Raw genomic sequence first — 21,710 nt, forward strand, 5'->3', positions numbered from 1 at the left:
TAGCGAATGCAATTATCTATATACATGCAGGTCGTACTTGTATGCTCTATGATATTGGTCAAATATAAACTAAAAACATCATACACATATCCTATGCTAATATCCCATTCACCGATTCAATCTCATCTTTTCCCAAACCTCTATCTTCTCTCTGTTGAGCATTCAATCCATTCCAGATACCTTTAAACTGCCCTCTTTCCTCGTCATTCAACCCACTAGTCTTCAAAGCATTTATCAAACTCTTTAAACTGTTCTCTTCAAATTCGAGATTATCCTCTTTCACATGTTGAAGTTGATCCAATGATTCTTGGAAGATACCTGATTTACTTAATCCATCTATCAGACCCTCTTCTTTGACTGTGTTACTCTTGGTGAGTTCCTCGATGACATTTCGTACTTCATTTGGTAATTCTTTTTGATCGTATTTATCATTAGATTGAAGTACCAACGTAGATACCAAGAATGATACCTTCTTTCTGACATTCTTATCGGAATCTTTCAACCCTTTTAACAAAACTTCATACCCCGTTACCGTGACATTTTCGTGTTTTTGAGATAGAGCTTGGGGAGCTAATGGCCAGTGTTTTAACGATGCGGATAGGGCGTAGATTGCTTTTGATCTAACGGCGGGGGAGGAGGAATTGAGATACGATTGGAGTATTAATGGGAAAGCAGAATGTATATATAGCTAAAAGAAATGTAATTATCAGTAAGGGTAAAGACGAGCTAATATTTCAGACGCAGACTCACAGCAGCTTGCGCTTTGATATTGTTCTGTACAGCTGTACCTATTATCCATAATGCGTTTGACACAATCTCATCTTCGGGGGATGATAGTAGACTTAAGAGTGGTTGCCAGAGTTTGAGGATTGGCATGTTATTGGCATTATCTATCAATTCGATTAACTGATAAATCATAAGAAAACGAGATCAGCATTAAGACCTATTGTTCATTCTATCGTGTGATGTGACAATGAACTTACCATTTCAAAATCATCCAATGCTTCTACCCTCTCCTCCAGGGGGTTTTTCTCATCAACGGCAAAAGCCATTTTCTCCTTCATCGTTATCGAGTCGCTCTTACCCAATATTAAATCTAACATCTCCGTCGTAAGATCATCCCTCTTTGGTGTAGTGCTGGGCAAAGGGAACGTCTGAGATGGTATTTCCCCCGTAGGAGTTCCTGGACCAGGTGTCGAAGCGGGTGATAAATCTGCCGGAGCAAGATCTGAGGGGTGTAGAGCTGATGTACCGCTGTGGGTGGCTGAGGAAGGAGGGTTGTATCGGATTGTCAGACCTCCCTCGGAGGAAGATACCTGCTGGCCTCCTTCTGCCGCTGTCTGTTGGCCATCTTGCGAGGAAGGGAGAGTGGAGTTGGCGATGGACCATCGAAGGAGTTCGTTCAAGTCTGGCATTTTGGGTTTTGGGTTGTGCTCTGTGTGTTTGCTAAGAAGTGAAGAGTGTGCGATATTGTCTGTAGGATCTAGTCAAGTACTACCAAATGTATAATATCAGTCTATCATCTATCTCTTTCATGGAATGAATCGTGTCGATCATCTCAGAAATTTACAGAACTGGGTGGCAAATACCAGAATCATTCTCGGGTCGGAACCAAAGCCATGTGATATCCACGAGTTTTGATAGGGTACATAGGTTACGTAACTCTGCTTCTCTCTTAAAATAGGTTAGGGATGTAGAGGACGAAATGATGATGAAGGATGAGATAATGAAGATAACCATACAGTATCGAAAATCAACACCCGATCGATCAAAGTGAAGGCCTCACCATCAGTCACACCTCATCAAAATGGCAGACCCACCATCGCCAGGGGTGTCCAACACTGCCTTGCCGTCTGCGATCTCCCAGTCACGTCCCACGGCTCCAGACACTTTTCACCCTGTACCTGTACCGAAAGACCAGAAGAATGTCGTGGGGACTATACCTGCCCCGCTTCAGCATCAGAAAGATGCAGGTCCATCTACATATGATTATACAGAGAACGCACCGGATGCGGTGGTACAGGCTGTAGCGATCGAAAGAGAACGGGAGAGGAAGGAAGGTCCGCAGGAGATGATGGTGGGAAGTTGGACGAGTTGGGCTGGTGGTGAGAATGGTCAGTGTCGTCTTATGCAGTTCAAGAATGCGCATGTACTGATGATCATTGAATGTAGATGGCGGAATCACACCTTCTTCGATTACCCGTACGCACATAAGACCAGGGTCAAGACGTGCTTCAATAGCATCTAGACAGTCGTTCACGCAAGATCGACCCTCTGGTCAGTTTCGTCGGCAGACTGGCTCACAAGTGGACTTACTCCAGTCTCCGAGCTCTGGAGTCTTCGCCATCGATTCGGAAGACGAAGACCACGGGGCAGGGCAAAGGATGGGAAGGTCATATAGTAAACGATCAACGCGGCGACACAGTAGAGCTCAATCAAGTCAAGTCGCCGCTCCCTCAGGTGGATATTTCTCTTATAGACCTGATGAGCATGTTCAAGCCCAAGCCCAGTCTCCAGCTGCCATGGACGACGATTATGAGCCATCACCGGCCAGTCCAATGATGAGTCCCGCAAGACCCTCAACCACCTTGGGTAGAATCGCATCGTACATTGGATTTTCAAGGAACGAGGTAGAAGACGAAGAAGCAGGACTACCAGACGGTCATAGAAGATCATATTCTCATTCTAGATCACGAAGAGGGTCTGGGTCGGAAGCCTCCAGTCGAAGACACAGGACAAGATCCAGATCACCTTCGACGAGTGAAGAAGATGATTGGTATGGTGATGAAGATGACGCCGACTCCTATATGTCTGAGAGAGATCCCGAAGAAGGATACACATCTTCTCTGGCGGATGACACTTCCTTGCCGCCCCAATCGAGACCCACCTCACCCAATATGCCTTTAGTGCCATCAGCAACAGACGGTATTTTCGGTGAACCGAATGCAAGACCATACGACATGGCCGAACCTAAAGATTTCGTTAGTGTTGCTGTGCCATCCAGGCAAACTGTTGTTTTACCCGACGAAGATCTATCAATAAGATTCACATGCTACAGAACAGATCCGTTCAGGAATGCTATTTGGTGGTTTGGATGTATTGTCACTTTTGGTGCTCTAGGACTGTTGGGTAGATGGATCCCTAGTATATGGGTCAAGTTTTTGGGTAAAGAAACGGCTTTTGATGAAGCAAAAGAAGGAACTTGGCTTGTTGTCGAGGTAAGTAAACCGATCAGCTAACACGTGTTCCATGTCGACGCTGATCTGTCATGATCCCTAATTTAGACTCCATATGGCGATCTACATGTGATACCCTTGCAGATCATTCCTTATCCATACCCACTATCGACTGTCTTCCCTCATCACGCTCCAACTGCCCCGCCTACAGCCGGATCATCTACTGCGCCGTCTCTTCGAGGTCACAATGGCTCACCCAATATCAATCACACGTCCAACGGTGATTCTGCTGGTGGTGGTGTAGGAGGAGCCAAAGATCTATTACCCGATTTAGAACCTGGAAAGACGACCTGGGAGGAGACTATGGGATTCTTAAAGACCATGGAGTATAGGTATACTAAATTCGCACTGGATCCTGCTACCGGGAGATGGGCGATGATCAGAGATTGGAGAGATCCAAAATGGACTTCTGCGAGAGCCGTGGCTCATGGACTTGAGAGTCCCGTTAGAGAACAAAGAATGGTCCTAATGGGCGATAATATCATTGATATCGCGTCGAAGTCTATCTTTGGGTTACTCGTCGATGAGGTGAGCGTGCTGACACCTCGAGATGTCGATGTATTAAGCTGACATCACGCATCCTTAGGTCCTCCACCCGTTCTACGTATTCCAAATCGCTTCCATCGTTCTATGGTCTCTGGACGACTACTACTACTATGCCTTTGCTATTGCCCTTATCTCCATCACGTCGATCCTATCTACTTTGGTCGAAACCAAGCGAACTATCGAACGAATGAGGGAGATGTCCCGATTCCACTGTGATGTTCGAGTATTGGTTGATGGTGAATGGGTGGTTATGGATTGTGCCAAGCTCGTCCCTGGAGATATATTCGACGCTTCCGATGCCAACTTGCCTGTCTTCCCTTGTGATGCTGTATTACTCTCCGGCGATGCGATCGTCAACGAATCGATGTTGACTGGAGAATCAGTACCGGTCAGTAAAATACCTGTGAAAGATGAAAATCTACGATCGATGTCAAAGGAAACGAAACAAGGATCTTCGGAGATCGACGGTGATCTGGCCAAACATTACTTGTTTTCTGGTACGAAGATCATAAGAGTCAGAGCTGGAGCTAGACCACCCTGGGCACCAAAGTCGGAAGAACCAGTGGCATTGGCTATGGTGACTAGAACTGGGTTCAACACCACTAAAGGTGCTTTAGTAAGATCGATGTTGTTCCCTAAACCGATGGGTTTCAAGTTCTAGTGAGTAGCTGTTTGATTGATATTCCGGGATCGTAAAGATAGCTAACAAGCATAAAAGTCGTGACTCCATGAATTTCATTGGTGTTTTGACTATCATCGCTGGATTGGGATTCGCTGTCTCCGCTGTTCAGTTCATCCGGATTGGGGCAAGTCTGCTATATCTTCAAATACGTTCGTTACGAAGCTGACGATACTCAATCCTTAGATCCATTGGCATACCATCGCCCTCCGAGCTCTAGACCTGATTACCATTGTCGTCCCACCTGCATTACCCGCAACACTCACCATCGGTACCACGTTCGCTATCGAACGATTGAGGAAAAGCGGTATCTTCTGTATATCGCCTAACAGAGTCAACATAGGTGGTAAGATCAACGTGGTATGTTTCGACAAGACTGGTACCTTGACAGAAGACGGATTAGACGTATTGGGGGTCCGTACGATCGATAGACAGGATCAAAGGTTTTCCGAATTACATTCCGAGATTCAAGATGTGCCGATCGAAGGTGGAATCAACGGTAAAACGCCTTTATTATATGCTTTAGCCACATGTCATGCTCTCAAGTTGATCGATGGTGAAGTCATTGGTGATCCACTGGATATCAAGATGTTCGAATATACCGGCTGGACATTGGACGAAGGTCAATCGAGACCTATACCCAACAAGGCTACTTCCACCTCGGCGAGCGGATCAGGATCGGGAACAAAACCTCAAAGTCTCATTCAGACTGTTGTGAGACCACCCGGGACGGATCGGTGGAAGATGGAAGATGCTTTGAAAGCTGGTAGCAAGGTTCGTGCGGGTTTCTGTCATATCCGGTTCTTCCTCTCAGATAGTAGGATTGACAGTTGATTTATCTCCTCATAAAAGCACGCCCACTTCCTTGAACTCGGTGTCATCCGGACTTACGATTTCGTTTCGGCCTTACGAAGGATGAGTGTCATCGTCAAGAGGCTAAAATCAAATAGTATGGAAGTCTATGTGAAGGGCGCACCGGAAGTCATGCCTGATATCTGTGATCCTTCTACTTGTGAGCTGGCTTATTTGCCGCGTACCATGTTGGTGAAGAGCTGATGAGACCTATAGTCCCACTTGATTACGATGATATGCTTTCTTACTATACTCGAAATGGTTTCCGAGTAATTGCTATCGCCGGTAAATCCATCGAGGGGTTGACTTGGCTCAAAGCGCAAAGGATGAGACGGTAAGCTATATTTAATGCATGTTGTCATATGTTAGCTGACTGAGTCATCTTCTCAGTGAGGTGGCCGAATCCGATCTTCAATTCCTTGGGTTCATTGTATTCGAGAACAAGCTCAAACCCAATACAGCACCGAACATCCACACATTGCGTGCAGCTCATCTGGCATGTCGAATGGTGACAGGAGATAACGTCCGAACTGCAATCTCAGTCGCAAGAGAATGCGGTATGGTATCTCACTCGGCCAGCGTGTACATACCGACTTTCATACCTGGTACCGGTACCTCGGAGGGCGCTCAATTAGACTGGTCATCTGTCGATGATGAACGTCATAAATTGGATGAATATACTTTGAAACCCATGGTTACTCAGATGGGAGTTACGTTGGATGGTCAAGATCCAGAGAGTCACGATTATCAATTGGCTTTGACGGGTGATGTGTTTAAGTGGATGTTGGAGTATGCCGAGTTGGAAACTATGGAGAGGGTGAGTCCATATCTCTTGAATTTCTCGGATCACATTTCCCTTTTTCCTACAGTGAGGGGACTGTAGCACAAAGCTTGACGTCTGACCCTTGAGCTAACGATTGTGGTACTCGTTAGATGCTCGTCAAAGGAGTCATCTTTGCTCGAATGTCACCAGACGAAAAAGCAGAACTGGTCGAACGATTACAGGCATTAGGTTATACTGTGGCATTCTGCGGTGACGGTGCGAATGATTGTGGTGCTCTTAAAGCTGCAGATGTCGGAGTATCATTAAGTGAAGCCGAAGCCAGTGTAGCTGCTCCATTCACCTCGAGGATACCTGATATTGGATGTATGGTCGAGATCATCAAAGAAGGTAGAGCGGCTTTGGTCACCAGTTTCAGTTGTTTCAAGTATATGTGAGTGATATCAGCTTGATTGTACATGATGACAACCTGTATGACGTAGCTCATTTGTTTTACTGTCATATAGGGCTCTCTACTCGATGATCCAGTTCACAACGGTCACATTGCTTTATTCGTTTGCTTCGAGTTTGGGAGATTTCCAGTATGTTCAGCTTGATTGTTACTTCCCAAATAAGTCGTGATAGCTCATCTCTATTTTATCCATAGATTCTTATACATTGACCTATTCGTCATTATACCTATTGCCGTAGCCAGTACGTGTAGCTGTCTTAAGCGTTGGAGAAATCCAGCTGACATTTGCCGCCTAGTGGGACGAACACTCCCATACCCCAAGATTCACCCAAAACGTCCTACGGCCAGCCTTGTCTCACGAAAAGTTCTTATCAGTATCATTGGTCAGATCGTACTCAACTCCGCAGTACAGATATTCGTATTTGTATGGGTTAGGAAACAATCTTGGTACACTGCGCCGAATACCAATGTTGATAAACTCGAGACGTTCAATTATGAGAACTCGGCGCTGTTCTTGGTATCGTGTTTCCAATATATCCTAGTTGCTGGAGTATTCAGCGTTGGTCCTCCGTACAGGAAACCTCTGTATACAAACCGTAAGTCCGCTCTCTGATCAGCTGCCTCAAACTCCATCAACATGAAGGCCAGGCTGATGTTGGAAATACTTTATAGCATCACTTGTCATCTGTCTGCTGGGTCTTGGGGCATTCTCAGCTTACGTTCTCCTATCGCCTGCTCAGCCAATCGCACTGATATTGGATATCATCAAACTTCCCTTGGAATTCAAATTCGAACTGTTACTTATAGCAGCTATCAACATTGCGGCTGCGTTTGGATTCGAGAGGTTCGGTGAGAAACCCATTAGTAGATTGCTGGTCGCTATCAAACGGTGGAGATTTAAGAAGAGAGGTAGAGGATATAGAGCTGTTGAGAGGGAAGTTAGGTAGTGGTGAAATACCTCTGAGGTTTACATTTTATATACATATTTGCATAATCTGATACTGTCGATGGGATGGGATTGACTGTATTCTACTTGACTGATGCTTTGATTGGATCTTCAATGACTGTATGCATACTCGGATTTTATGTTTGTGCGACTGTCAGTCCCTTGTGGCGGAGGACCGATGACCATCATAGTACATGATGTAGCAATCTATACTTTTATCAGTGATCGAAAATCTTTATTGGTGGATGGTGGTAGTATGTCTTCATGTACTATGAAGGACATCCTTTATCAAGGGGAAGATTAATAACCCCTTAAAGGTAGGTCACTGTAATCTGGTAGATGTTCCTTTCATATTGCTTGTTCAGAGCAGAATGACATGAGCAATGGCTTTGAAGACACTGCGATCTGCGTTGGTACTAAGTGATGGAGCGAAACTGGAACACAAAGATGATTTATCAGATCTTTGACAGGTCATGAATGAAGTGGAAGACTGACACGATCTTTTTGTACTTGCTACGCCTTGCGCTCTTTTTCGCTTGACAATTACGCCTTAATCAATCCTCAGTGAACTACATCCATTCAATTCGCCTCTTACGCTCTTTATTCACCTACTCGCCAGTTGCGCACTAAAGAGATCCAACTTGATAGGCCGATACTAAACTCTATCAACTATCCTTGGGAGCCTCAAGTCAGAAAGACATTCCTCGATCGATCTCAGAACATTTCGGTCCCAGGGTCACTGGACAGGTCTCATTGGATATATAAAGATGTAAGTCTTCCTTCCTGCTGAACACGAACACTTCATCATTTAATCCCATACAATCCACAATGTAGGTCCCAGAATTATACAATAGACGACTCACAATGGTCCACCCCATCTCTTTCTCTATCCGAAGGATGGAACATGTTACGTATAAATGGTTCAAATCAATATATAAGTTCTGAACAGGTCGACCAGATGGTTCCGATATTAGACCAATTTTGGAATAGCTCGATATCTTGGACAGAGGAGAAAGGTAGTTGGGTAGAATTGAGTTTCACAGGTGAGCATCTACCGATACCATTCAGCCGAAAGTCGATTAAGCAAGAAAAGTTTCGAGACTGACTGCTTGTTGGTCGAGGATGGTAGGCAGCGATATTTGGACATACGGTATGATAGGTCCTTCATACAGTTCAATCGAATTTATATTAGATGATCAAACATTTGGGACATTCACTCAAGAACAAGGGGATTTGGATTATCATCATCTACTGTTCGAACAGCATAATCTGGTAGATACAGATCATACATTGAGATTAGTGAATGTTGAAGGAGAAGGAAAGAGGATGGGTTTTGATTATGCTATTATACAGAGTGAGAAGATGTTTAAGTGAGGGACTTATACAACCTTTCAAGTTGATTGTCCATACTGTACCAGAGAACTAACGAAATTTGTTAATTTCTTTTTGGTCATGATTCAGCGATACGAGTTCACTTTCGGCTCCAACATCTACAACCATTTCATCATCATCATCATCATCGTCCGAGGATCCATCTCCCGTCCCATCTGTAAATGCAACGCAAGGCCAGACTATCATTGCATCATTAAGCAATACACCAGCACTAGCCGCTCAAATCACCTCTCTTTCCTTCTGCAATCAGATCAATGCCACTCTCGCCACATCACCTGAATCTGCTCAAGCAGCCGCAACCTCTTCATCAGCAGCAGCGGCCTTAGCAGCTCTTCCTACACAATACAGTCTAACTCAACTGTCATCGCTGAAGGAAGTATATCATTTCCATTGGAATCCCGCTGCATACTTCGTCGTTATCTTCTCTTCGATAATGGTATTGGTTTTCGGATGGTTCATCATCCATACATACCTAAAGTCATGGGTCAAACGCAATAGGAGTGGCACTGGCAACGACTTGGAAGCGGGAAACGGTAATGAGAATGGGAATGGGAAGATTCAGAGTTCAGGTGAAAGGGATATGATGGATACGATGGCTTTGAGAATTGGGAGTCCGATAAACCCTAAAAAGAATGGTCAACCGAATTTTTAGTATGCTGGATAGTGATAGGTGAACTTCGTAATTTGCTGTCGTGTTTGATGTCCTGGTGATCTTAGCTTGGGTTTATATCGTCTTTGTTTACCATCTGATCTTAGTACATACTTATATGTATGTTGCATTTCATCACAAGTCCACTAATACACGATCCATATCTGTTAATCATGTCTCGATTGATCATCACACTCAACCAGTCTACTGCGTTCCATTTTAAACTGCGTCGCCACTTGCTGCTCAGGGCGGTATACTTATTTAACCTTTCGAAATACCTTTTCTTTCTTCGCAATCTCCTCATTGAATCGTTCCTGCCACACACCCATGTCAGCTCAATTCCCATATCTGAGATCGCAATTTCCAGCTCACTACAGCAGTCTCCCCAAATACATGCTCGAAAGCTTTCTTCCTTTGTACATCGTCCATCCCCGTAACCACACGTTGAGCCGTACCATATCGACTGGTAGCATACCATGCACAGAAGATATTGAGTCCGAAATGAGTCATGAGCAGTTCTAGCTCTTGTTCCTATTGCATATCTCAGGACATCAGCTTCACTCTTCCTCCCGCCTACATACTGTAGTGGACTGGAACAGTAAATCCCTTGATGAGCTACGATTTACTCACATCCGGCTCATCTTCCAACCATTTTCTATCCCCATAAACATCTTGATATCCTTTCTTATCCTTCTTCAAAGTTTTCTTCCCTGCATCGTCCATCAGCCACATCAGGTTCTTCGCCACTTGGCTCGCTCCATCATATGCGAAAACCAATTCGACGCTTCCTATAGTCTCCCTGACACTATTCAAAGCGATGGGAAGGAGTCTTCTGAGAGTAGCAAGCCCCTGTGGAGCATCTGTTGTGGGCGGGTTGACTTTTATCTTCGATTCGGGGTCCTTTTCAGACTTAGCGAATGAGATTGTCTCAAAGATCACTATGACCTTCTTGAACTTCGTACATGAATCTTTTACATCTTTGAGTAATTGTTCGTAGCCATATGACAATTTAGCTAGATCTTGGACGAGTACAGCGATGGCAGGTGAGAGAACCATGTCGACAGAGTGCATCTTATTTTCCCTCTCAACCAACAAAAACCCTTCCGATCGAAGAGCTCGGATCAAGGGGAGATTCTGGAAGATTGACATTGCCACTAGAATTGGGAAAGAGCCCTCTCGTGGTGTATTAGTTGGATGTTCTATAGCGTTGTTATACCATTTGGGATTCTTGATACATGGATCAGACATCCATTGGGTCCTTTCTTCTTCCTCAAGTCGTTTATCAATCTCATCTTTCTTGCTCTCGTGATACTTCTTCCCCGACTTGCTAAGGAGATCGTTGCGTTGGTGAAGAGCGAGGTACCCATCGAGGGAGAACATGTTCGGAGCACAAGGTCTCTTGAACGAGTCACTTTTTGAAGGGTTCTTCTTGCCCTTCTTGTCTCTATTATCGCTCGATGCTTTATGAGCAAGTACAATGTCTTTGAGAGAGAGTTTGTTAGTCGCGGCTAACTCTTTAGTTGCTCGCTGTTGGTCTGCTGAGGTCGAAGATGGAGTGGCTCGTTTGTGCGAGATGACCGGGACTAGAGCGGGCTGAGAAAACTGATCGGGTGTCCTGGTGTTCGCACTCCTGGCTTTCGTGAAAAGCTGCGATGATTCTTTCTGATCCAATCCCCGGTGATCATCCACTCGAGACGGTGGTTGAGTAGCCCATCGTGGTCTAGATGGTGTCATAGGAGAAGCTGCATGTCCATCATTCTCGAGAGATGTTTCTGAACCAACGATAGGATGAGAGGGATTGATGAGTTCAGGGGCAATGGTGTGCGGTGCTAGGGATGAAGTCTCCCAATAAGGAGTAGCGAGTTTGGGTTGGTAATCGTTGTAGGGCGTCGGAACTTCAGGTGTCGCCCTACAGCTTGGGCAATCAGTTTTTGTCCTTTGAAGGAGATGCTCAACTTACACCCAGTCACGCTATTTCCATCGCACGCAATATTAGCTATCGGCCCGGTCGAGTCTGACCAGTACTCACTTGATTTGCCAACATACCTTCCATTCCATCAACATGGGTGAAGTGATCAGAGGCTAGATAGTGTGCATGCGAGTGTCGTTCGACTGAGCCGGAAGCTTTCACGGGCATTGTAGCAGCGGGATCCCATGTAGGTTGTCGTCCTATTGGATCAACGGTACGTAGGTGATCAGTCAGCAGCTGTTGCTTGCGGAATCAGGGCTATGACATTCACGCGTGCTCATTCCTTCATCCCACTGGTTCTGCGCGATGATCTGGTCTTGGTGACTCGTTGTTTGATATGACTGATTTGCATTGTTCATTTGCATCTCCAGGTTCGGTGAAGGTGTTTGAAAAGCTGCAGGATCGAGCCACTCCTTGAGAATAGTCTCGGTAGATTCATTCCATTTCGGTCGAAATTCTTCGACCGGAGCCGGACCATCTAAGCATTCGGGACTTATGTATGGACCATCATGATTGGGTGACCAATAAGTTTTAATGTGACCGCTTGTAGGTGATGAGATGGGCGTTGGTCTATATACATGGGGTGAATACTCCACATCAGGGTGTTCGAATTTGTTGTGCGGGGCATATGTTGATGATTCTGATATGAGAACCAGTGAATATAGGCCACATACCATCATTTGAAGAGCACTCACCCATCATCGAGATGTCATCTCTTGGCGAGTCAGCCTCGGGTTGATACTCATGTCTAGGCCAATGTAGCGTATCATCTTCATAGCTTTTCCGGCCAGTGCTGCCAAAGCGAAGAGGTTTCGCACTAGTATGTGTCGTTGTTGGCAGTATTCTTCCATCTGAAAATGAACAAGTATAAGCAGGCAATCATAGCTCATAATCAGAACAATGAATTTACCGAATTTCTCGAGAGTTTCAACTCTGTAAGCCTCATCTCCAATATCATCGTCTGCCCATCCCGACACATCCCCAAGCTCATCTTGACCATCCTCCCAGACTGTCATGTCACCCCCTCGGTCAGGTGTGATTGGCACATCGGTGAACATCTGGTAGCTTGAGAAAGGGAACATCGGTTCAGGGATTACTCGCGCCAAATCCTGACGACATGCGATATCAGTCTATCATAGTCAAGAGATAGTAGAGGATCATCTCACTTGGAGGCTTTCTGCAGCTTCTTGCCATTCTCGTAAGATGGGATGATCTTCGATATTCCCTTTCCAATGATTGAGATGGGGAGTGATCTTCTCCGTACGATCTTGGAGCCATGCTCGAAGCTCTCGTTCTTGCTTGTTAGAGAGATGTATTTTTAAATTCCTATGTCAGATGGAGATTTATCAGCCTAATTCCATCTTGCACAATGTCGATTTCGTGAGAATCACTGACAAAGCTTCATCTTCATCCACCTTCCTCTCTTCTCCAATCTCATCGTCAACTCGATCTAGAGTACTGAACTTTCCTTTCCCACCCAGCTGCGTGTAGACGGAAGGAAGCACTTTCTTCCCTTCTGAGCAATCATGCGTTCGCTTGATAGCTTTCGCAGTGAGCATATACTCCTTGGGTCGGAGATAGAGGGGGAACGGGTTGTCTATTGAGTGAAAAAGCAAACTAAATCAATCTTCATAATTATACTCGTATCTTCCATATGAGAGATGGAATAATGTACCAATAAATTCTTCCACCAATCTCTTCCTAGTAAATTCCTTCAACCCTCTCTTGTGGTTTTCTTGAACGTAATTACAGAATTCTTGGACTTTACGAGGGATGTTAAGTGGTCTCTCGAAATCTCGGAAAGGATTATCATTGGTAAGTCCCAACAACTTCGATATAGGGGTGGAAGTAGTACCATCGTGGTCTTCTTCGGTGATATCGAGTGTGCTGAGCTGCTGGAAGATCTGTGGGTCGTGCTGATCAGTCAATGACATATCAGCAAACCAGGAAGTAGAAAGTTCACTTTTGTAGTGTGATGCTCGGTCACAATAACGTGGTCTTCTCCCGGACCTCTTCGCTGTCTGAGATATTCTATCGCAGCCTGCATCTTGAGGGGCGTCGAGGGGCGAGTCGAGACTGAAAAGAGAATGATAGAAGAGATGTGGGTGACAGTTGAGGGAACGAGGAATGCAAGAAGGAGAGCAATGTCGAGTGTATGAGATACAAGGAATGAGAAGGAACATCTGGATGGGGAGGTCTGTGCGTCAGGTGAAGAGCGTCACATCACACGTCATCCTTCGGATCTTGCAATCGATATCGATACATTCATGGACATGCCGACCCATGGATATGATCGCAACCAGATAGATCTTACTTGCTTTCTATTTCATCACCCTCAACCACCCACCCCACAATCAACCAAGATCCTCTCCCTCCCCTGCCCTCTACCCCTCAACCAGTCAAGCGCTTCATTAATCTTCTCCAACTCTACCCATTCACCTCTTCCTTTCCCTCCCCTCGCACCATTCTCTTTCCCCTTCCCCGCCTTCTCAAACACCCCTTCCTCCTCGGGTATAGGCTCAGGGGCAACACGTACTCTCAGAGCAAGCCAATTCCAACTTTTGACTTCCCTTATCCACTCTTCCAGATCGGATAATAATCCTATCGCATACATTATGCCGGGATGACCAGTTTTGGAAAAACCCACTAGCGATAATTCGGAAGATAAGGATAAGAGGTCCTTGCGTTTGGTGCTGGAGAGGAGATGATGGGAAATCAGTAGACAGTGATGAGGTTTGAGTGAAGTGTCGTTGATAGGGACTGGATCTTGGGACGGCGATATTGTCATGGGTGGAGTAGATGTGGAAGGTGCCAGTAAAGGAAGGAAATGGATAGTGAGTATCTGATATAGCGGATAGCTACGATGTACTCTCAGTGATATGTATGTATATCATATGCTTGGAACGATAGTATGTATTTACTCACTCTTCTTCCTCATTCCAATCTTCCATCTTTTCTCCCACCCGCTCTTTCCATCCCGAAGCTTCCTCTCTGCCCATAGACTTGCTCTTGACTTCTATCTGCACTGCATCTTTGACTCTGTACCCCTCATCAACATTGATATGTAGTGACAGTCTACTGTCTTCGCTGGTTATATCAATCACTCTAGGCCAGGATCCTGAACCTGAGGAGGCGAGTCGTTCAGCCGGTAAGAGTGATGATGAGATCAATTCGAGTTCGGTATCAATGTCATCGTGTGTTGCCTTGTCGACCATGATCTATATCGTCATGGTATTCCATACAACGGGAATTCATCAATACAACTGAATCCATCTGAATCCTGTTTCCCTTTGCTCATCATCTTCATCCTCATCAGTTTCGTCATTGCCTGATTCTTCGATCAACCACCACCAAAGCTAGTTCCGACGGAAGATCCGCATTTCATGCACGTGATCCACATCATGAGTCGAAAACAACTCTCCTACTCGCCAAAGATAAGAAAGAGCCCAGGTTGATATCATAACTCCAATCTACTTATACTTCAGAGGTCTTTCAATAATCTGGTCACTCGGCGAACCATCCGGAGCACTTACAAGATGCCTCCTTCCCTCCCCTGTCCCTCTTCCGTTACTCGAGCAGCGATCTCCCTCCCCCTCCTTGCTCGTGCCGCAAGCACCACCTCAGCCGGAACAGCCGTCACACCCAACAAACCCCCTCCATCTAAAGATCATCATGTCCACACCTACTCTCCCGAGGCATTCCCTCTAGGTTACACCGTATCGTCGACTCACGCTGGTATAAAGAAGAAAGCCGGTGCTTTAGATTTAGGTATATTAGTCTCGACTTCCGACACTCCTTGTTCAGCAGCGGCATGTATGACTCGAAACGTCTTCAAGGCCGCTCCTGTTACAGTCACTTCTGAGCTACTCCGAAATAGTAATGGAAGAGCCAAGGGATTCATAGTCAACTCGGGATGTGCTAATGCAGTAACGGGTAAAAAAGGTTTAGAAGATGCTTGGTCAATGTCCAACACAACTACTTCCCAACTTCCTCCTTCTGGTGCGCAAAGTGATAAAGAGGGTACATTGGTAATGTCAACAGGAGTCATTGGGCAACATTTACCCATTTCATCGATATTAGATAAAATACCAGAATTAATTAGAACTCTCGATGATTCACCTAAATCATGGTTAGATCTTTCAAAAGCATTTATGACTACCGATACATTCCCCAAACTTCGTGCTAAAACATTCAAAATTGGTGATAGATTAATTAGAATGGCAGGTATAGATAAAGGTGCAGGTATGATTGCACCTAATATGGGACCTCCTCAACCCCCCCATGCGACGCTTTTAGGTGTAATTGCTACAGACGCAGCTATCAACTCCGAAGATCTTCAAAATGCTTTGAATTACGCTGTCGATAGATCTTTCAATAATATCACTGTAGATGGCGATATGTCGACGAACGATACGATTCTCTGTCTTGCGAATGGTGCTGCTGGGTCAGCGGAACATGGAGGTAGAGAGACAAAAGAGAAGATGAAAGAATTGACGGAGAAAGAGAACCCGGAGGAGTTTGGAATTTTCAAAGAGCATCTGAGAGAGTTTGCAGAAGAATTAGCTCAGTTGGTAGTTAGGGATGGTGAGGGTGCGACCAAGTTTGTCACTATTCGAGTCAAGGTGGGTTGTTACATATGCCACACAACCCCGATTGGAGATTTCGGCTGATCGCCTTGGTCGTTTTTGTTTCACAGGGCGCCCCAACATACGAAATTGCAAATGCTGTTGCTAAATCAGTAGCCAATTCAAGTCTCTTCAAGACTGCGATGTATGGTGAAGGTGGGTTATACTAGATTTTCATCCAAGCTACCAAGCTGACTTCGGACCTGATAGATGCCAACTGGGGTAGAATCCTTTGTGCTGTGTAAGTAGCTCCAATTTCGAATATCTAAGGTTATGTCTCATCGACATAAACCTTCCTTAACAAGTAGATCATGAGCTGATATTCCTTTCACCCCGATATAGCGGCTACACCCCTCTTTCACCCAACCCAATCTCTCCAACATCCGTGTCCGTATCATTCCTCCCTCCCGCTACATCCTCAAACACCACTCCCTTGCGACTACTCACCAATGGTGAGCCAGAACCTAACATCGACGAAGCTCGAGCTAGCGAGATCCTCAAAGAGGAAGATCTAGAGATTGAAATTGATCTTGGAGATGGTAACGAGGAAGCAAAAGTTTGGACATGCGATTTTTCCCATGAATATGTTACAATTAACGGCAGTGTGAGTACGAGAATTGACATTGTCATCAGTTTGGGGCATATAGGCAGAGGAAGGATGGACGACTGATCTTGCATTTGTTCTTCCGACGTAGTATCGAAGTTGATCAAAGAGATTAAAAAGACAATGGAGATGAAGTAGGTAAAAGGACAAGAAAAGCAAAGGAGTATCTCACTGGTAGACTTCAACCCGACTTATACATTATATAGATATTATGATCATGAAGAATCTTGAGCAGGTTCAGTTAAATCCGATATGCAATATTCGATAATCTTAAATTTCATGAGCTCAAGCCATGAGTTATTCCGTCGGAGTGATCGCCACACCCTTGTACGTCATCACCATAACCCATCCCATTTCATCCCTGGATTCACTCGTATTTGTTTGTGCAGTGCGAAAGAGTGACTCATACTCATCCAATACTCCCAAACATTTGTCGTCAATCCTCGGTTTGATGATCTCAAGGGGATCGGCCATAAGGCTACCAACCTGTCAGGCTGCTTAGCCCCTCAACAAACGATGCCAGCAATACCTCAACCAACTTCATCATCCCGAGCCAAGCACTTCCGACCCCCTGATCCAAATCATGCTCCTCGAGACCTATCTTCCCATCGTCCCAGTAATGCTCCCATCCCGGAACCATCCCCGAAAATCATCTCTTCTAAATCCCATAGGGAACATCATATACCTCGACGATTCATCGGTTCCATTCCTCAGAAAACACTCAATTCTAATGAAGTAGTAGAGAAGAGAAGGAGATTGAGTGAATTGAAGAGGAGTGCCATTTCCCATTTACCCTTCTTCGGAGAAGCCAACGGTAGCAATAGAGATGGGACGAGCTTTATAGGATCTGATTCCCATGGAGAAGCGGATGAGAGACATTTGATTAGAGAGGCTGCTAGACGCATCAAGATTAGGAGAAGAGATAGGAATGGTGAAGAGTTTGAACAACATTTGGAACTGGATCCGGAGACTCCCCTCGAGGATGGATCGAAGGGAAAGACTGGAAGTAAAGGGAAAGGAAAGGATATGTGGTCAGGTGAGAGTTTTGATATAGGAAGGGAATTCTTGGGTACAATAGTAGATGATCAAGAAGAAGAAGAAGAACCACCACCGCCTAAATCAACAACACAAGAAAAGGGGAAAGAGAAAGAGCAACGGAAACCTATCAGACCTACAGTATCAACACGTACAACTCAGGATTCATTCGTTACTGCTCGAACGGAATTCACATCTTTGTCTACCTCCGAAGGTAATACTTCGAAATCAACCTTAGCTTTGGACGAAGGACATGGAGATGTGGATATAGGATATCAGGTAACTCCTCAACCTTCTCTAGGTGACAATCCCGATTTAGATCAGGAAGAAGGAGATAGAAGCAAGATAAGGAATTCACAATCATCCTCTATTCAACCTCTCATCTCTGAAAATGCCATAACAGTAACATCAACGCATGACGTTTTGGAAGAACCGTCCACCCTGGGTACAAGTACGATCAAACCGTCGCCTAAGAAAATAAAATCTAATGAAGGTATATCAACCAAGCTCAAATCGGCATTGCGAAGACCATCTAATGTTAAGTTAGATATCACCTCAACCAAATCTGCTCAAGGAAACAACTCATCTTCTTCAACCGTATTTGCGGTAGGTAAACAAGGTAAATCGAAGAGTGTACAATTTCCTTTAGATCCCACTCAACCTACTTCGAGTCTGAAAAGGTTAGGAAGAGTTCAAGAAGGGAATGAGAGTGTACAAGGTGATAGGGATCCGGTACATCCGATGAAAGTACTTGAACGAACTGGTCAAGAAGCGGAAGGAACGAGTCATCAAGCTGTTGAAATCGCTTTGGAGGAGGAAGAGGAAGATTGGGAAGAGGTGAAAAGGCCTGGAGAAGTGATATTGAGAGGTGAGTAACGCATACTCTTCTATGGGAGGAAATATCTTGGCTATGATTTATACTCCCCAAACGGAAGGCTGTGATGTGAAGAGAAGTAGCTGAATGGTGGAGTATGTGAATACAGATCGGATGATTGTCAGAGTCGGATATCATAGGGAAGATAAGTTACCAGGGTTTGACGAAGCTGCTCAGGTGAGCTATACTTTCTTCATCTTTTCAGATGTCACCGATCGGCTCTCAAACTACAAATATGGAAGAGATTATCTGACCTCACACCTTCCTTCATGCAGCGCCGGAACCCTTGTGCTCGACTTGACCCTCTCGAAGAATACATAGTAATTTACCGCAAGAATCAAATCGAGTTATATTCCAATTACAACTACCCCTTCCAAGAGAAGATCGTAGGTCATAAACATCTGGCATTTGTCATTCCACTCATACCTCATCGAACCAGCTTATCCATATTCAATCCTGAGGACGTCACTTTATGCTTGACGACGTCGGTGTATAAGCTTCAAGATGATGTGTCGTACTTGATGAGGAGCAATTCGAGTCGGTTAGGGGATATGCGAAATCGAATCAAACAATCTAAGCAGATCCAGTGGCTCAAAGGTCATAACAAAGGTAGTCAGGTATTTATAATGAAGTTGGGTGAAAGATCAAGATCTCTCGATTGGTATTGGGAAATATGGAAAGAATTAAATACAAATGGTGAAGAAGGTTTACCTGATAGGTTCGATATTCAAATTCCATCTTTATCAACTTCCATTAGATTGTTTACGAACCCCACTGGAGATGATGAGTATGATCCACTTGGAAGTACCAGTCAACTAGAGAAATTCGAGAAGACCAAAGTGATTGAAACGTGTTGGAAAATGTTACTTGACTCTGACCTGAATGTCGAAGACCTAAAGAGACAAAGTGAATCTGCTTCGACATCGAAAGGGCAATTGGATCTTCAATTGGTATGGAAGAATCAGAAGAATGGGAATTTAGATTGGATAGCTTATGGTGATACGGTACAAGGTAAGAAAAGAGGTTGGAATTTGTTATCTGGTTTAGCAAGGGCCCAGGTGAGTGACAACATATTCCATTATTCTGCTATCTCAACGCAGATGGACAATATCCTTCTTCAGTAAACCATGCTGATTTGTCTGATATTGGAATAGGGTGAAACTACTTGTCGTGATTTACAATTGAGATCTGCAAGACATCGACCTAGCTTGATCAAGTTGGAAGATGGTACTTCACTTGAAGAACCGCCAGGTATAGAAGGGTATCTTACGAGACACAAAGATGGTTCGACAAAGGAACAGGTGTATATATCGTCTCATGATGGTGAGTGTTCTACATCCAATATACATCTTCTATCCCACATTTTCAACCGTACTGCTGTGACCTGCTAAACGTCAGGTAAAGTACGAGACACTATGTCTTGATCTACCCTGCATGAGCTAATTTGAGTGATTGAATACAATAGGTAACATCTTCGTAGGAAATATGAAAGAAGCTCGACCACCTCTCCCACCTTCCAAAGAAAGTTCAACTCCATCCGAACTATTTCCGGAATTATACAAGACTTTCATCGATGAAGAACATCGTAGAATGGCTAGTTTCCTTGCACGTTGTTCGGGATGTATCGACTTAAGAGATATAGTATCTATCAAGATCCTACCTGATAAGACCAAACATCAACACCAACCCCGACCTTCGAGTTCAAGATCGGGATCGACTGGTTCACAAGGTGGATATAATCGGATAGACACAGATGCCACTGCGACTACGACTAGTTCTCAAGTGCCTCAAGAGCCATACGGTAGGACGTTCGAAGTTGAAGTGAACACCGGTGGGAATGTCAGACTTGAGGCTCAGTCTCCTGAACTAGCCAAGGAATGGGTAGATAACTTGAGGGGGTTGAAGAAGTATTGGGAGAGAAGACATCGTGTTGAGTGAGTTTCAGTGACCAAAGACTGGTGTTCTTACACTTATCTTGATGAATCCTACTCATTGACTGACTGTGGTATTGTCTGTACTTCATGATCATAGTGCCAGACAACGCATGGACGTTATTACCCTTCATTCTCGCGAGAATCCATTCACAGGTACGGAACTATCGAATGAATCGGATGATTTCCTCTCTGAGGTATGGGATTGGTGTGTCATCAAGGGATGTAGGAGTATAACTGTATCTGGGAGGTTGTTCATGAGGAAAGATAAATGGGATAAATTCAGGTGAGCCATTTTTGATTCCAACACACCTTTCTTCTCTTTTATACTGGCGAGATGTGTGTGTGTTGGTTAGAGAAATGACGTACCGGTGAATACTAACTGCTAATCATTGACCATCAATGTAGATCCAAGTATATCGTCCTCTCCGGCGGTACTCTAATATCTTTCAAAATCAAGAAGAAGAATGCGTTCCATACGAGAAAAAAGAGGTATCCCTTGTTCGGAGCATACGTAAGTCGACTTTTGTACTTGCACTGAGAATTACCACTGAATTCGACATGCACAGGTTTACTCAGGCATGCTAGCGCTAGATGAAATACCCTCCACTTCATCATCGGACGCATTCACCTCGGAATCTAGGGTGTATCAAGATGGTCTTCAATCATCGGACGGTGCGGAAGATACTACCTTCTGCGTAAGGTTGACTAGTCCTTCATCGTCCAAAAAGGAGAAAGGCTGGGGGAAGAAAGTCACTCAACCTTGGGAAAATCAAGATCTGGTTAAAGATCAGAATTTCTTACCTCCCGATTTATCAAAGAGACCAAGTCAATTGTTGATCTTTCGGGCGAGATCCAAGGTGAGTAATCTCTACCTATCGATGAATCGAACGTATCTGACACTGATGTTATGGCATAACGTACAGCTCGAGAGGGATCGATGGGTCTGGGCGATTAATGCAGAGATGGAAAGACAAGTGAGATCACACGTAAAACAAGAAGAGATATTGAGGAATCATGGGATTGTACCTGACAGGTGGTGAAGCGATGGTCAAAGGTCGTGTCGTGGGAAGTTGGGCGAGAAATACCTTGCATTGTGATATGATACCGTTTATGTACTATCAGATATGTTTGTTTTCA

The 21,710-nt window shown here is 44.7% G+C and overlaps 7 protein-coding genes across 7 annotated transcripts; 4 read left to right on the top strand and 3 right to left on the bottom strand.

Moving 5' to 3' along the window:
- Positions 1-91: 91 nt before the first annotated feature.
- On the bottom strand, positions 92-1,415 carry L199_003991 (uncharacterized protein; the record flags this gene model as incomplete). Its single annotated transcript, XM_064889719.1, has 3 exons — positions 92-688; positions 751-906; positions 984-1,415. The coding sequence occupies 3 exons, from the start codon at positions 1,413-1,415 to the stop codon at positions 92-94; spliced, it is 1,185 nt and encodes a 394-aa protein (XP_064745791.1).
- A 392-nt stretch (positions 1,416-1,807) lies between these two features.
- Positions 1,808-7,492, top strand: L199_003992 (uncharacterized protein; the record flags this gene model as incomplete). The annotated part of the gene is made up of 14 exons (XM_064889720.1): positions 1,808-2,114; positions 2,173-3,218; positions 3,285-3,764; positions 3,823-4,442; positions 4,501-4,588; positions 4,648-5,235; positions 5,314-5,473; positions 5,530-5,647; positions 5,704-6,130; positions 6,247-6,527; positions 6,601-6,675; positions 6,741-6,787; positions 6,842-7,141; positions 7,218-7,492. The coding sequence occupies 14 exons, from the start codon at positions 1,808-1,810 to the stop codon at positions 7,490-7,492; spliced, it is 4,812 nt and encodes a 1,603-aa protein (XP_064745792.1).
- A 903-nt stretch (positions 7,493-8,395) lies between these two features.
- Positions 8,396-9,535, top strand: L199_003993 (uncharacterized protein; the record flags this gene model as incomplete). The annotated part of the gene is made up of 3 exons (XM_064889721.1): positions 8,396-8,534; positions 8,621-8,861; positions 8,953-9,535. 3 exons carry the CDS (start codon positions 8,396-8,398, stop codon positions 9,533-9,535), a joined length of 963 nt encoding a protein of 320 aa, XP_064745793.1.
- A 254-nt stretch (positions 9,536-9,789) lies between these two features.
- Positions 9,790-13,548, bottom strand: L199_003994 (uncharacterized protein; the record flags this gene model as incomplete). The annotated part of the gene is made up of 12 exons (XM_064889722.1): positions 9,790-9,846; positions 9,905-10,063; positions 10,163-11,441; positions 11,493-11,503; positions 11,562-11,701; positions 11,773-12,141; positions 12,197-12,352; positions 12,412-12,610; positions 12,668-12,827; positions 12,897-13,098; positions 13,177-13,405; positions 13,465-13,548. 12 exons carry the CDS (start codon positions 13,546-13,548, stop codon positions 9,790-9,792), a joined length of 3,045 nt encoding a protein of 1,014 aa, XP_064745794.1.
- A 288-nt stretch (positions 13,549-13,836) lies between these two features.
- On the bottom strand, positions 13,837-14,716 carry L199_003995 (uncharacterized protein; the record flags this gene model as incomplete). Its single annotated transcript, XM_064889723.1, has 2 exons — positions 13,837-14,359; positions 14,427-14,716. The coding sequence occupies 2 exons, from the start codon at positions 14,714-14,716 to the stop codon at positions 13,837-13,839; spliced, it is 813 nt and encodes a 270-aa protein (XP_064745795.1).
- Positions 14,717-15,037: 321 nt separating this feature from the next.
- L199_003996 (arginine biosynthesis bifunctional protein ArgJ, mitochondrial) lies at positions 15,038-16,796 on the top strand (the record flags this gene model as incomplete). The annotated part of the gene is made up of 4 exons (XM_064889724.1): positions 15,038-16,123; positions 16,198-16,282; positions 16,337-16,367; positions 16,469-16,796. The coding sequence occupies 4 exons, from the start codon at positions 15,038-15,040 to the stop codon at positions 16,794-16,796; spliced, it is 1,530 nt and encodes a 509-aa protein (XP_064745796.1).
- Positions 16,797-17,246: 450 nt separating this feature from the next.
- On the top strand, positions 17,247-21,613 carry L199_003997 (uncharacterized protein; the record flags this gene model as incomplete). The annotated part of the gene is made up of 10 exons (XM_064889725.1): positions 17,247-18,633; positions 18,749-18,816; positions 18,915-19,697; positions 19,794-19,962; positions 20,105-20,338; positions 20,423-20,573; positions 20,671-20,856; positions 20,979-21,084; positions 21,140-21,430; positions 21,497-21,613. 10 exons carry the CDS (start codon positions 17,247-17,249, stop codon positions 21,611-21,613), a joined length of 3,492 nt encoding a protein of 1,163 aa, XP_064745797.1.
- Positions 21,614-21,710: the final 97 nt, after the last annotated feature.

This window comes from Kwoniella botswanensis, chromosome 1 (assembly GCF_036426115.1).
Source record: "Kwoniella botswanensis chromosome 1, complete sequence".
NCBI lineage: Eukaryota > Fungi > Basidiomycota > Tremellomycetes > Tremellales > Cryptococcaceae > Kwoniella > Kwoniella botswanensis.